The sequence below is a fragment of the Dendrobates tinctorius genome, unplaced genomic scaffold (assembly GCF_039654945.1).
Source record: "Dendrobates tinctorius isolate UK_male_01 unplaced genomic scaffold, ASM3965494v1 ptg000019l, whole genome shotgun sequence".
Lineage (NCBI taxonomy): Eukaryota > Metazoa > Chordata > Amphibia > Anura > Dendrobatidae > Dendrobates > Dendrobates tinctorius.
In genome coordinates this window covers 67,688,098-67,702,147 of record NW_027361687.1, presented here as the reverse complement: position 1 = coordinate 67,702,147, position 14,050 = coordinate 67,688,098, and the positions used below count along the sequence as shown (strand labels likewise).

The 14,050-nt window shown below is 38.5% G+C and overlaps 2 protein-coding genes across 5 annotated transcripts in view; one reads left to right on the top strand and one right to left on the bottom strand.

Annotated features, from left to right (window-relative positions):
* VANGL2 (VANGL planar cell polarity protein 2) overlaps nucleotides 1-2,009 on the top strand; it is a 107,652-nt gene extending 105,643 nt beyond the window's left edge. For all 4 annotated transcript variants that reach the window (XM_073567180.1, XM_073567178.1, XM_073567177.1 and 1 more), the window contains one exon: nucleotides 279-2,009. In XM_073567180.1, the coding sequence (XP_073423281.1) occupies nucleotides 279-539 (261 nt within the window). In that variant the 3' untranslated portion in view covers nucleotides 540-2,009. The remainder of the gene's footprint in view (nucleotides 1-278) is intronic.
* A 6,024-nt stretch (nucleotides 2,010-8,033) lies between these two features.
* LOC141083032 (cell adhesion molecule CEACAM3-like) overlaps nucleotides 8,034-14,050 on the bottom strand; it is a 251,055-nt gene continuing 245,038 nt past the window's right edge. Inside the window, exon 7 of the mRNA XM_073567181.1 lies at nucleotides 8,034-9,950. Coding sequence (XP_073423282.1) covers nucleotides 9,885-9,950 — 66 coding nt within the window. The 3' untranslated portion in view covers nucleotides 8,034-9,884. The remainder of the gene's footprint in view (nucleotides 9,951-14,050) is intronic.

Here is a 14,050-nt window from a genome sequence, read left to right as displayed (position 1 = left end):
CCCTGATAACCATACTCTTTTTATTTGTTCTTCCTGCCAGAACTGCATGTGATTTAAGGTGACCAAGCACGTTCAAGACTACTCAAACTAAATATTATATAGTATGGAGAATGTTTGAGTAATATAATTTGTAAATCTGCTTCTCAAAGTCTCAAATATGGGATTTTTGTCACGTTCTCTTGGTTGAGGAGCACCAAGGCTCCTTCTTGTGAACAGTAAAATAAGGTTTGGGTGTCATCAGTTCATTTTATATCTTTTTATTTTGTTTCCTTTTGCAGGCTTTTCTCGAGAGGTACTTGGCTCCAGGACCAACTATCCAGTATCACAAAGACCGCTGGCTGGCTAAACAGTGGACTTTGGTCAGTGAGGAACCAGTAACCAATGGATTGAAAGATGGGGTTGTGTTTGTTCTAAAGCGTCAAGATTTCAGCTTGGTGGTCAGCACCAAAAAGATACCCTTCTTTAAGCTCTCGGAAGAATTTGTAGACCCCAAATCACATAAATTTGTAATGAGACTTCAGTCAGAGACCTCAGTTTGAAACTTAAGGTCCTTCATCCAGATGGACGGGAATACAAAAAAAAGGAACGATTGCCACATCCTTTTGTACATCTCTGGCTGTCCTTTTTTTGTGGCTTTTATGAACTCTAAAGTTGACTTTTTACAGAAACCTCAACATGCCTTCCTTGGGTGTGCACCAAACAGGAGCTACTGGTAACTTCAACTCTGCCCATGTGTGGAATATCATTACTTCCTTTTTATGAAGGGAAATTAGACCCCCATTCTTCCAGCTACCGGGGGGCTCAATAACTCACCATAGAGCAGATGCTTCTGTCTGGTTCATAAGCATTATTTTATATCCTTTTTCCATCTTGGCAATAATTGAGACTTACTACTGTTTCCATCAGTTGAGACTTCAGGAATAAGAATTACTACTCCGGAGTTTTTTTTTTTTTCCAGGACCCCATCTTCACCAGCCATGGCCACAATTGGATACAAATGTTTGGTGCCAAAAAAAAAAAAATCAAAGGGCTATCAGTTGATGCTTTTTTCCTGGTGCTGTCCCTACAAGGTCCACCTTCAACTTTTGGAAGTATTGAGTGCTCCAGAAGATACTCTTGACAAGAAACAATGTGGTCATTCTAGATAAAGTTCCTCCATAACTTCAAAAAAGACGGATGTGACGTGATGGCATAAAAAAAATTGTTCTCTTATTGACATAAATGTTTTTATAACCTGGGCAGGTTTGCTTAAAAACCACTAAACTGTGGCACTGTTTTTTTTTTCTCCCAAAAATATTTCTAATTTGTAAAAATAGAAACTTCAAATTTGTAAATGTACATATATAGGGAGGATATAAAGTTTTTTTTTTTTTTTTTTATTGCAGAAAAGTATTGCCAGTGTGGTTTCAGATGTAAATTCACCTTCATAGTATATTATACACTTCTCTAGAATTTTTTTTTCACATTATTTTTTATTTTATGCATCATTTTTTTTGTTTTATGGGTGCCAACCAGGAAATTACAAACTGTTACATTCCAATATTGTGTCTGTGGATTAACATGATCCCCCCTATAAGTGCACTAACAGCCTTGTCATCTCGTTTACAGTCTACAATCTATGGACCCCTCTGATTGGCTTGCCTATTTATGTCGATATGATCATTTTGCGTGTGACTTGGTTTCATTTCGGTCAATAGCCTTTTTGGTTGAGCGGCGGAAATTTATTTCCTTTTTTTTTTTTAATTCATTTTTCTTGGCTTCAGCTTTCTTCATAAGACCTTCTCTCGACAAGACGAGAAGACAGTAGGATGTGGTGTTTACAGAAACATTTTACTTTTTTTTTTTTTTTTTAAATTTTCCCTTGTGATGTCTCACTTTTAATATAAAAAGGACTTTAACGTTTCTAGCTTCTCACTACTGAAGGACGTAAAAAATATCTAAAAAAAAATAAAGTTGTTTTTACACTACCTAACTTATTTGTTGAGAAATGAGTAAAATGTGTGCGAGGATGTTCCTGTTTCTGACTATTTGTTAATCAGTCGTGGTTCATCTCAGCCCTACGTAGAAACTGAAAAATGATTTAAAGGGTATATCTAGCACCTAACACATGTATAAAACGGAAACTCATGCTAAGATTCTTCATTCCACTGTAGCCACCATCGACATGTTCAAATTAAGGATATACACAATGACTTGTTTTAAACACAGGAAATTCCAATTTTTAAATATTTTTTAAGCATTTTCAGGAATTTAAACAATCTTTGCTTTTGTCAGAATCTGACAAATTGCTTCTACATGAAATGTAAGAAAAGGGGCTTCATTCTATTCATACGTTGTGTGTAACAATGTTGGAGTTGTCCTAATTGGTATTGTAATAAAATCAATTACCTTATTTTGCTTCCTTCTTTCCTAAACTCCATGTTGAAAGAGCTGTTTTATCTGCCCATTTTGTGCCTTTTAGAAGCTTTTTTTGAACTGCTCCAAGTAAAAATCTGGACTCAGACACTGTTGGCAAACATTCTCTTTGTGAACTACTCTGCTCCCCTCCCCCAGAGGGGAGATTATTTGTAAACAGGGTCTGAGTACAGATACTTGCTAGAACAGCAGTTCAAAGCAGCATCTAAAAGAGCATGAACTAGGCAGATAAACCAGCATTTTCAGCAAACTGGGAGAGAAGGAAGCAAAATCAGGTAATGTAATACAGTATATGGCAAAGATTAGTCCTTTTGCAAAGGCTGATTAAGTAAAAAAATAGCTACTCTTTTTAAACTAAAATAAATAAAATACCTTACTCAGAAAAATAATTGAAAATTTAACCACTTTGAGGTGCCAAAAGGAAAAAAAAATTCTTTGCCTGTTCAAAACCAACCTGTCATTTTTGGTATGCTATTGCCTGGCCTGGGGGCACTGTTTTATTCTTCTTGTCAAAAAAGACTTTTGTCTCATGCACTTGGTCTTATTAAAGATCTGTGATGCGAAACCTATAGCCTGCCATTGGTTCACACTGTATCATTGTGTTTTCCATAAGATCTTTTTGTTTTCTTATGGATTCCTTGAGAACAAGCAAGAAATGTGGGGCATCTCTTGCGTTACTATGATGGTCTTACATTTAGGCAGTTTCACAAGTCCATGAAACGCTGTCCGTGCTCTGATCAGAATATCCGGCCTGACCACGGGGTCTCCTGACCGGACTGTGTTTCACATACTGTATGTCTGTTGGAAGCTGGCCATACGTATTGCTGCTAGGAGAAAATATGATATCCCATGGAAGCGCTATGTATCAAAACCCAAAGCGTTTATAGTACCATGATAAGAACTGATAGGCACTGTTGTGCAGCATCTGTAAGTTGGCGGTATGACCCCATACTTGAGCTTTTTCAATAATTTTCCATGAAATGTAATTTGTGGGAATTTAAGGCACAATTGCCTTCAGGAATTGTAGGGTAGGGTTGAGAAAAAGGATTTGCATGACCACATCGGTAGTCCATGGCCACCGCACCGCACCGGTCACTGTGAACCTCCTATTGTCTGCTGGATATTTGAGGCCTCTTCTGATTATTAGATTTCGTGACTCAACATGTCTGTTATGCCACAATGTTATGACGTTGAAGAGGTGCAAAGGATGCCACAGGTATCCCATTGCTTTAGTCCGGCAGCCATGGACTACTGCCATGGCTGCTGAACCAAGGTATTGCAAATCTTTTTCCTCAAATATCTTAATTTAGAAAATAAATTATTTATTGTCAAAAAAATAATTTCTTTGCCCTTAAATGTTTCCTTTTTCTTGTTTTAGTCAACTTCTCATGATCCTCAAGGTTTTTACTTTTCGGCACAGTTTTCAAAATAGTTATCACACTTTATAGTTGCCTATAGTACTACTTCTTTTTGCATCTGAAAAGGTTCTTCAGGGCAGCTAACAAAAATATTAAAAATATTAATATGTGAATCATCCAGTGACCCATGCAAAATCGAATTTTCATCTTGATGTTTCGAGTAGATCAACATAAAATGAAGCAAAAGAACAGCCTTAAATAAAAAAAAGGTTATTTTGATTAGTCTAGCAAAAATTGTTACTATTTCTTGGAACTAAACCTAATTTGACACCAAGAACAAAGGTTCCTTTAATGTACTGTAAGTTCACCTTGGTTAGACTATTCACGGGCTACATGTGCTTGTGGAGATGGTAAAAAGGTCCACGATTAGAAATATTTTGTTTTTATTTTTTTTTCATGAAAAAAGATCCAACAGATTGAGTTTATTGGAAATTAGTCTTAAATTGGCCGCAACCAAGTTGTGAGAATCAAACATTTTCATGATGTGACCTGTTCTTTTGCTAATGATCTGAACATTTGAGGTCAGATAGTGCCTCTCTTTGGCTGACAAACATGGCTGCCTCATAACATGACAGAGCCTTTAGAGCTTCCAAAAATGTAAGATTAACTTTTTTTTTTTTTATAAATCTATTTATATTTGCTTAGTGCCTAGTTTTAACCCAAGATTTTTTTTTAACTTTTATTTTTTTTTCATTGCTTATATCCTTTAGTTTAAGTCTCAAGTCATTCTAAAAAAGTAACTTTTGATGTGAAAACTTCCTGACTGTGTTAAATGTAGTTTTACGCAAAGGTTCAGATCTACTGGAAAAGAAACTTTTTTGACCATTTCTTCAAATCATAGTAGAGATGAGCAAAAAAATTTGCAGGACTTTGGTTTCATATCCTTTTCGGTACAATGGTCCTGCCAACTTCTTTGATCAGCCCTTGAATGCCAACATATTAGGCCCTACAACACCATGAGATCTAGGCTCACGCGAAGTCATGACATATCATGGGTGACTTGTAAATGCCATATTTTTATGGCATTTACAAGTCACCCATGATATGTCATGACTTCGCGTGAGCCTAGATGGCATTCGAGTGCCAACTAGGGACCTTCTTCCAGCTCCCATGAAGTATTAATGTGGACATCTTGTGAATCTCTTTGATCATCTGTAGTACATGGAAAGATCCATATTCATCCAAAAGAGGTAGTACTCATCAGCAGTAATGGTCACTAAGACTTCTTATTTCTTCACACCACCGTAATGGTGCAGTTCATCCTTTCTGCACATGGCACAAAAACTTGGGTTATTGGGTCCTTAAAAAAAAAAATGTTATTGTCCCTCTACATCGAAAAATGTGTGGTCTATTCCTTGTTATGGCCCAAACATAGAGCCACCTATGGTTGGCTTTGACTATTTGTGAATTCTTTAGATGAGTTTCCAAACTAACTATACTGCTCAAAAAAATAAAGGGAATACTATTCCATTTGCATCAGGCGGTTTGTGTACCCTTTTTTTCTTTGAGCAGTATATTTACTTCTAATTAAAATTAGATATCTTTAGGTTTTTCAATATTTATGACAAACGCATCCGGTAGGTTCATCAACATCTGCTTTTTGAAGACCGTGGGCCATCCTTTCCAACTGCTCTTTACTTTAGTGGATTGAGAGGTGGGCATAACTGCAGGAAAAATATGTCCAGAAATTTTTGCTTTAGGTAAACGCCCCCAAATACAAAAAGTGAAAACATTAATTTACCTTTCCCCAAATACTCGATGAGGTTAACCTCTACTGACCTTGACAGATTGTTGCACTCTACCTTGAGAACATTCTAGAGATAAAAGATGGTTTTCCTGAGATTTACGAACAAGGCTGTGATTGTAAAATAAATTTTTGTATATTTGATTTTATTTTATTTTTCTTCCTGGCTGTTTTATGTGCATGCCTGTATAATACTGTAAAATGTCTTTTTTTTAATATATACAAAGCCTGATTTAACAGTTTGCAGTGATTTGGAGATCATAAGGCACTAGAAATTTTTCTTAAATTTTAAAATAACACTGTACAATTATTTTTTTTTTATAAAATAAACACCTTTTTGAAGTTTTCTTTCAAATTTTCTTTTCATGTTTTTGGGAGACTAAGATAATTTTTGGGAACAAAACGAATTCTATTCAAAAAGTGTTATATTCTAATGAGAAATCCTTCCTAATATTGGTAAACGTAAAAGTCTTTTTAATCTGAATGTTTCTGGCACTATGGCCTACAATGCAGCACACAGAGGATGACACTCGTTTATGCATGTTCACTGTTTTTCTGGTACATCATACCAAATCCCGCATATAGACAAAGTTACATGATAAAATTCTGACCTCCTCCTGCCACCACTAGAGGGAGCTTTGGAACTGTGTATACATTGAACTAACTAATATAACACACAGCTCCTATTGGTGCCAGCAGGTACTGTGTGTTTATTATTATCTATGCTTGGGCTTTAGAGCTTCGTTTTAGAAAATTAAAATAGTGATCCATGTTTTTTTTTTAGCCCCTCCATTGAACCTATTTAGGGCAGACATTCATTTTAAAGTTCTGCCTAATTTCAATTAGTTTATATTGGTTTTGTGACACTTGGACCTCCTGTGACCATTGACTTTGTCTTTTTATTTTTATTTTTTCCTTACACCCTTCAAAGGAAATGAGTTATTTGTAGTTGTGGGACAGGTACGAAATTCTCGTGTCCACAAGATGTGAAATCTCAACGGCTCATAGACAACCTCTCTTTTTCTGCTCTTTCTTCAACATATCATCTGAGTTGGTCGTTGCCGGACAGCCTATCGTCCGTGCTCAGGGGATAGGACAACCACAAACAGACTCTTAGGGTACGTCTCCATGGGCCGTACTGTCAGCGCTTTGGACAGAGCAGAAACACCGCTCCGCCCAAAGCGCCACCCCCTTCTGTATGTGCGGTGATTCCGGATGTGTTCATTGAACACATCCAGAGTCGCCGAACCCTATAAATAGGACTGTTATTTACCTTGCGGAGACAGAGTCGCCGCAAGGTAAACAGACATGCTGCAGTCTAAAGACGCGCGCCTCATGTCCGGAAATGCAGGGCCGTCGGATGCACGCATAGTGGAGACGGGATTTCATGAAATACCCTCCACTATGCTGTAATCCGCAGCTATTCCGGATGTAATCTGGCCTGTGGAAACATACCCATATACTACTGATCAACCAAGACAGCACCTCTCTCCTTCAAATATTCCTGTCCTAAATTAGCTTGTTGTAGGCCATAGCAAAGAGTTTTGACTAAGGCTGAATTTTTGCCCTCTGCGACTAACCCCGAAAAGCGGGAAAACTCTATATACATCGTATGTTTTCAATAACTTCACATATTATTTTTTTTTCTTATGGTAATTACTTTCCTTTTCAGGGCTGTGTTTTTAGTTGTGGTCTGGGAATGAAATCCAATCTGTAACCCGTCACGGGAATTATTGCCCTCTACAGCTGCCCCTGAGTGGAGGGAAATGTCCGAATACATCATGTTCTTTCAATGACACGACACATTTTGCAGAATAACAAGTATCGTACATGGCACAGCCAGAAGTACCCACCGTTATCCAGAGTCGCACACTTGTTACCCAAATATGCTTTACCCTCCTAGTCCATCAATCCCCGATTACATGTCTACCACTTCGATTGCTGATAAACAGAAGAACTCTCCACCACAACATATCAGACTCTCTCCTACCATGGAAACCTTCAAAAAGACCTGAAGACCTAATTCTTCCGACAAGCCTACAACCTGCAGTAACCACCAAACTGCTGCACGACCAGCTCTACCCTTCGCCTACTGTATCCTCACCCAGCCCTTGTGGATTGTGAGCCCTCGCGGGCAGGGTCCTCTCTCCTCCTATACCAGTCGGGACTTGTATTGTTTAAGATTACAGTACTTGTATTTATTATGTATACCCCTCCTCACATGTAAAGCGCCATGGAATAAATGGCGCTATAACAATAACTTTAGAGTTATATAAAGTACAATAATGAATACATATAACTGGCACCCGGAAAAGTATTGAGTGGTAATGCAGCTTAACTCATGGCATCAACATAGTAAAAGAGGCATGTCTTTTTTTTTTTTTTTTTTTTTTCAACCCTCGCACAAGATAAGTTATTTTAGTATTTTAATATATAAATATTAATGAAGTAAACTTTAAGATATACACAAAATGTACAAAGACAACCCCCCATAACGCCTACACTTCTGCTGTGTCTCTGCTGAGCTTGTAGGTGCTTCTCTGGCCATTAGGTGGCGCTGTGCTCTAAACAGAAGGCTTAACCCATTTTGCTGCAGCAGATCACCTTTATCACAGCAGGAACTGCGCAGAACCATTCAGTGCTGACTGATGAATAATCATTTATGTATTTATTCTTTTTTTTACCTGTAGAGGTAGATAAACTGCTGCTATTGCACTCGGTTTATGATTGTGCTGGGACTTGAAGTTCTATAATAACCGCTAGAAAACCATGTGCCACTGCACTCTGGAGCTGATTGAGTTAATGTATTTAATATATATATTCACCCCTTCAAGCTGTGGCCAATTTTTCTTTTTACGCTTTAGTTTTTTCTCCCCATCTTCCAAGAGTCATTATTTATTTTCCCATCTGCGCTTATCCCGCGACTGTTAACCTGTTAAATACTGCTGTCAATCTGTAAAAGCAGCATTAACAATGTGCCGCTATGGGGAAGCACCATGATCGCGGGCTGCCGATGAATTTGCTATGACAGCCTGGGTTCTGCCGTGGTCCCCTGTACCTGGCATCATGGAGTCAGTGTTGGTCTTCAAAGGGGACCGTGATTCTTACTACATACAGCAATATTGTGGTATTACTCTGCATAGCATAGGCGAGCAGACGATTGCCGGGTCAAGTCCCCTAAGGGGACTGATAAGATCAGTGAAAAGTGAGCCAAATATAGTTTTAAAAAAAAATAAACTCATGAAAAAATCTGAATCACTATCCTTTTAGCCCTTTATAAAAGTGTTAAAAAAAAATTACCGTACCCACTTGTGATGTCATTGCGTGTATGAAACCTGATCTATCAAAATATAAAATTAATCAACTAGATCGGTAAACACTAGGGATGAGCGAATGTGCTCGGTGATACTCAGTTATTGCTCCAGTATCACGGTGCTCGGATGGGCTCATTACTCAGTGAGTAATGAGCGGTGCTCGATGTAAAACTCGAATCCCGCCCGCATCTTTGGTGCCTTTTATGCAGCCAATAACCGAGCGGGGATTGCCTGTGAGTCACTGGAATCCTGGAATTCCGTGGCCTGGGGTACTCTTTTGAGATATCTAACACTTCAAAAAAGCGTCACAAATTGTTGCTGGGTTAAATCTCTCACCCATACAGTATTCCATGGTGTGGGGTACATTTCTGTGATATCTAATAACTCCAAAAAGGATTGACATTTTTTTTCTGGGTTAAATTACTAAGTCGTACATTTTTGTGATTTATAAGACTCCCAAAAAAAGCATTTTAAAAATGTTTTGGGTAAATTTCTCAGCCAGATCTACACACCCGTATATTCTTGGGGTCCAATCAGTGATATCCCTGCTGATCCACTAAAAAAACACTGCCATCCACTGACGGTGCAGGTAACTACCACGTCTATCCATTCAGACCCCTAGAGTCAGTCGTTACTTAAAATGGTTGTCTTTACTTGGCACGCCCTAATTAATTGCCCTATAATGCTGTAAAAAGTGGAAAAAAAAAACAACTACTATACTTACCTCCTGAATCAGCGCTGCTCCTCTGATGGAATAGTGGAAACAGCAACCAATCAGTCCTCGCTGATTAGCTGCAGCAGGCGCCTGAGAGTGATTGGCAGGTGACACAGAGCTGAGCACAGAGGAGCAGTGATGGTCCAGGAGGGAAGTATAGGTTGTTACTTTTTATAGCACCCTAGAAAGTGTTGTCCCATAGTAGAGAACCCCATTCATATGCAAAGTACAGATGGGAAGTAACAATGTCCATATACTGGTAGACGACGGCCACAGCTTCATCCAGAGGAGCTGCCTCTGGTCCGGGAGCATTGCTGCAGTGTTATATCAGCAGTGGGGTCAGTCTGCGGATAAAGATTAAAAAGCACAATAATTAGGGAAACTTTCCAAACAAACCAGGGTCATTATCCTGTACCCCAAGTGTCAGTGTCATTATCCTATACCCCAAGTGTCAGTGTCATTATCCTATACCCCAAGTGTCAGTGTCATTATCCTATACCCCAAGTGTCAGTGTCATTATCCTATACCCCAAGTGTCAGTGTCATTATCCTGTACCCCAAATGTCAGTGTCATTATCCTGTACTCCAAGTGTCCGTATCATTATCCTGTACCCCAAGTGTCAGTATCCTGTACCCCGAGTGTCAGTGTCATTATCCTGTTCCCCGAGTGTCAGTGTCATTATCCTGTACTCCAAGTGTCCGTATCATTATCCTGTACCCCAAGTGTCAGTATCCTGAACCCCGAGTGTCTGTACCATTATCCTGTACCCCGAGTGTCAGTGTTATTATCCTGTACCCCGAGTGTCAGTGTTATTATCCTGTACCCCGAGTGTGTGTCTTTATCCTGTACCCAAAGTGCCATTGTCAATATCCTGTACCCCAAGTGTCAGTGTCATTATCCTGTACCCCAAGTGTCAGTGCCATTATCCTGTACCCCAAGTGTCATTGTCATTATCCTGTACCCCAAGTGTCATTGTCATTATCCTGTACCCCAAGTGTCAGTGTCATTATCCTGTACCCCAAGTGTCTGTACCATTATCCTGTACCCCGAGTGTCAGTGTCATTATCCTGTACCCCGAGTGTCAGTGTCATTATCCTGTACCCCAAGTGTCAGTGTCATTATCCTGTACCCCGAGTGTCAGTGTCATTATCCTGTACCCCGAGTGTCTGTACCATTATCCTGTACCCCGAGTGTCAGTGTCATTATCCTGTACCCCGAGTGTCAGTGTCATTATCCTGTACCCCGAGTGTCAGTGTCATTATCCTGTACCCCGAGTGTCAGTGTTATTATCCTGTACCCCAAGTGTCAGTGTCATTATCCTGTACCCCAAGTGTCAGTGCCATTATCCTGTACCCCAAGTGTCATTGTCATTATCCTGTACCCCAAGTGTCATTGTCATTATCCTGTACCCCAAGTGTCAGTGTCATTATCCTGTACCCCAAGTGTCTGTACCATTATCCTGTACCCCGAGTGTCAGTGTCATTATCCTGTACCCCGAGTGTCAGTGTCATTATCCTGTACCCCAAGTGTCAGTGTCATTATCCTGTACCCCAAGTGTCAGTGTCATTATCCTGTACCCCGAGTGTCTGTACCATTATCCTGTACCCCGAGTGTCAGTGTCATTATCCTGTACCCCGAGTGTCAGTGTCATTATCCTGTACCCCGAGTGTCAGTGTTATTATCCTGTACCCCGAGTGTCAGTGTCATTATCCTGTACCCCGAGTGTCAGTGTCATTATCCTGTACCCCAAGTGTCAGTGTCATTATCCTGTACCCCAAGTGTTAGTGTCATTGTCCTGTACCCCAAGTGTCATTGTCATCCTGTACCCCAAATGTCATTATCCTGTATCCTGTCAGTGTCATTATAATCTGGTCCTTGTACAGTGTCAATTTAATGAAACCGAAGTGTCCTTGTCATTGTGTTTACAACTACTAGTGCAGATATCACATCTCTATTCAGTGAGTGCCCCCTAGTGGTCACTATAGGAAAATGCTAAGTCTTTCATGTCAGTAAGAAAGCATTAAGTGCTGTCGCACACTGTGCTCTATAGCAGACGTGCACTGCATGGTTGATAATCTGCTGAGAATTGTGCTGTACTGGTCAGAGGAAATATATTAATTAGTTTTGATGGTTATGACTGTGAAAGCTATTATTGTAGTTATATCCTTGTACATAGGAGCAGTATTATAGTAGTTATATTCTTGTACATAGGGGGCAGTATTATAGTAGTTATATTCTTCTACATAGGGGCAGTATTATAGGAGTTTATATTCTAGTACATAGGAGCAGTATTATAGTAGTTATATTCTTGTACATAGGGGGCAGTATTATAGTAGTTATATTCTTGTACATAGGAGCAGTATTATAGTAGTTATATTCATGTACATAGGGGAAGCATTATAGTAGTTATATTCTTGTACATAAGGGCAGTATTATAGTAGTTATATTCTTGTACATAGGGAGCAGTATTATAGTAATTATATGCTTGTACATAAGGAGCAGTATTATAGTAGTTATATTCTTGTACATAGAGGGCAGTATTATAGTAGTTATATTCTTGTACATAGGAGCCAGTATTATAGTAGTTATATTCTTGCATATAGGGGCAGTATTATAGTAGTTATATTCTTGTACATAGGAGCAGTATTATAGTAGTTATATTCTTGTACATAGGGAGCAGTATTATAGTAGTTATATTCTTGTACATAGGGAGCAGTATTATAGTAGTTATATACTTGCACATAGGGGCAGTATTATCGCATTTATTTTCTTGTACATAGGGAGCAGTATTATAGTAATTATATTCTAGTACATAGGGGCAGTGTTATAGTAGTTATATTCTTGTACATAGGGGCAGTATTATAGTAGTTATATTCTTGTACATAGGAGCAGTATTATAGTAGTTATATCCTTGTACATAGGAGCAGTATTATAGTAGTTATATCCTTGTACATAGGAGCAGTATTATAGTAGTTATATTCATGTACATAGGGGCAGCATTATAGTAGTTATATCCTTGTACATAGGGGACAGTATTATAGTAGTTATATTCTTGTACATAAGAGCAGTATTACAGTAGTTATATTCTTGTACATAGAGGCAGTATTATAGCAGTTACATTCTTGTACATAGGAGCAGTATTATAGTAGTTATATTGCTGTACATAGGAGCAGTATTATAGTAGTTATATTCTTGTACATAGAGGGCAGTATTATAGTAGTTATATTCTTGTACATTAGGAGCAGTATTATAGTAGTTACCATATATTCTTGTACATAGGGGCAGTATTATAGTAGTTATATTCTTGTACATAGGGGCAGTATTATAGTAGTTATATTCTTGTATATAGGAGCAGTATTATAGTAGTTATATTCTTGTACATAGGAGCAGTATTATAGTAGTTATATTCTTGTACATAGGGGACAGTATTATAGTAGTTATACTCTTGTATATTGGGGGCAGTATTATAGTAGTTATATCCTACACACAGGAGCAATATTATAGTAGTTATATTCTTGTACATAGGCGCAGTATTATAGTAGTCATATTCTTGTACATAGGGGCAGTATTATAGTAGTTATATTCTTGTACATAGGAGCAGTATTATAGCAGTTATATTCTTGTACATAGGAGCAGTATTATAGTAGTTATATCCTACACACAGGAGCAGTATTATAGTAGTTATATTCTTGTACATAGCAGTAGTATTATAGTAGTTATATTCTTGTACATAGGAGCAGTATTATAGTAGTTATATCCTACACACAGGAGCAGTATTATAGTAGTTATATTCTTGTACGTTAGGAGCAGTATTATAGTAGATATAGAGTGCCTTGCGAAAGTGTTCGGCCCCCAGGAACTTTTCAACCTTTTCCCACATATCATGCTTCAAACATAAAGATACCAAATGTAAATTTTTGGTGAAGAATCAACAACAAGTGGGACACAATTGTGAAGTTGAACAAAATGTATTGGTTATTTTAAATTTTTGTGGAAATTCAAAAACTGAAAAGTGAGGCGTGCAATATTATTCGGCCCCTTTACTTTCAGTGCAGAAAACTCACTCCAGAAGTTCATTGTGGATCTCTGAATGATCCAATGTTGTCCTAAATGACTAATGATGATAAATATAATCCACCTGTGTGTAATCAAGTCTCCGTATAAATGCACCTGCTCTGTGATAGTCTCAGGGTTCTGTTTGATGCACAGAGAGCATCATGAAGACCAAGGAACACAACAGGCAGGTCCGTGATACTGTTGTGGAGAAGTTTAAAGCCGGATTTGGACACAAAATGATTTCCAGAACTTTAAACATCCCAAGGAGCACTGTGCAAGCGATCATATTGAAATGGAAGGCGTATCATACCACTGCAAATCTACTAAGACCCGGCCGTCCCTCTAAACTTTCATCTCAAACAAGGAGAAGACTGATCAGAGATGCAGG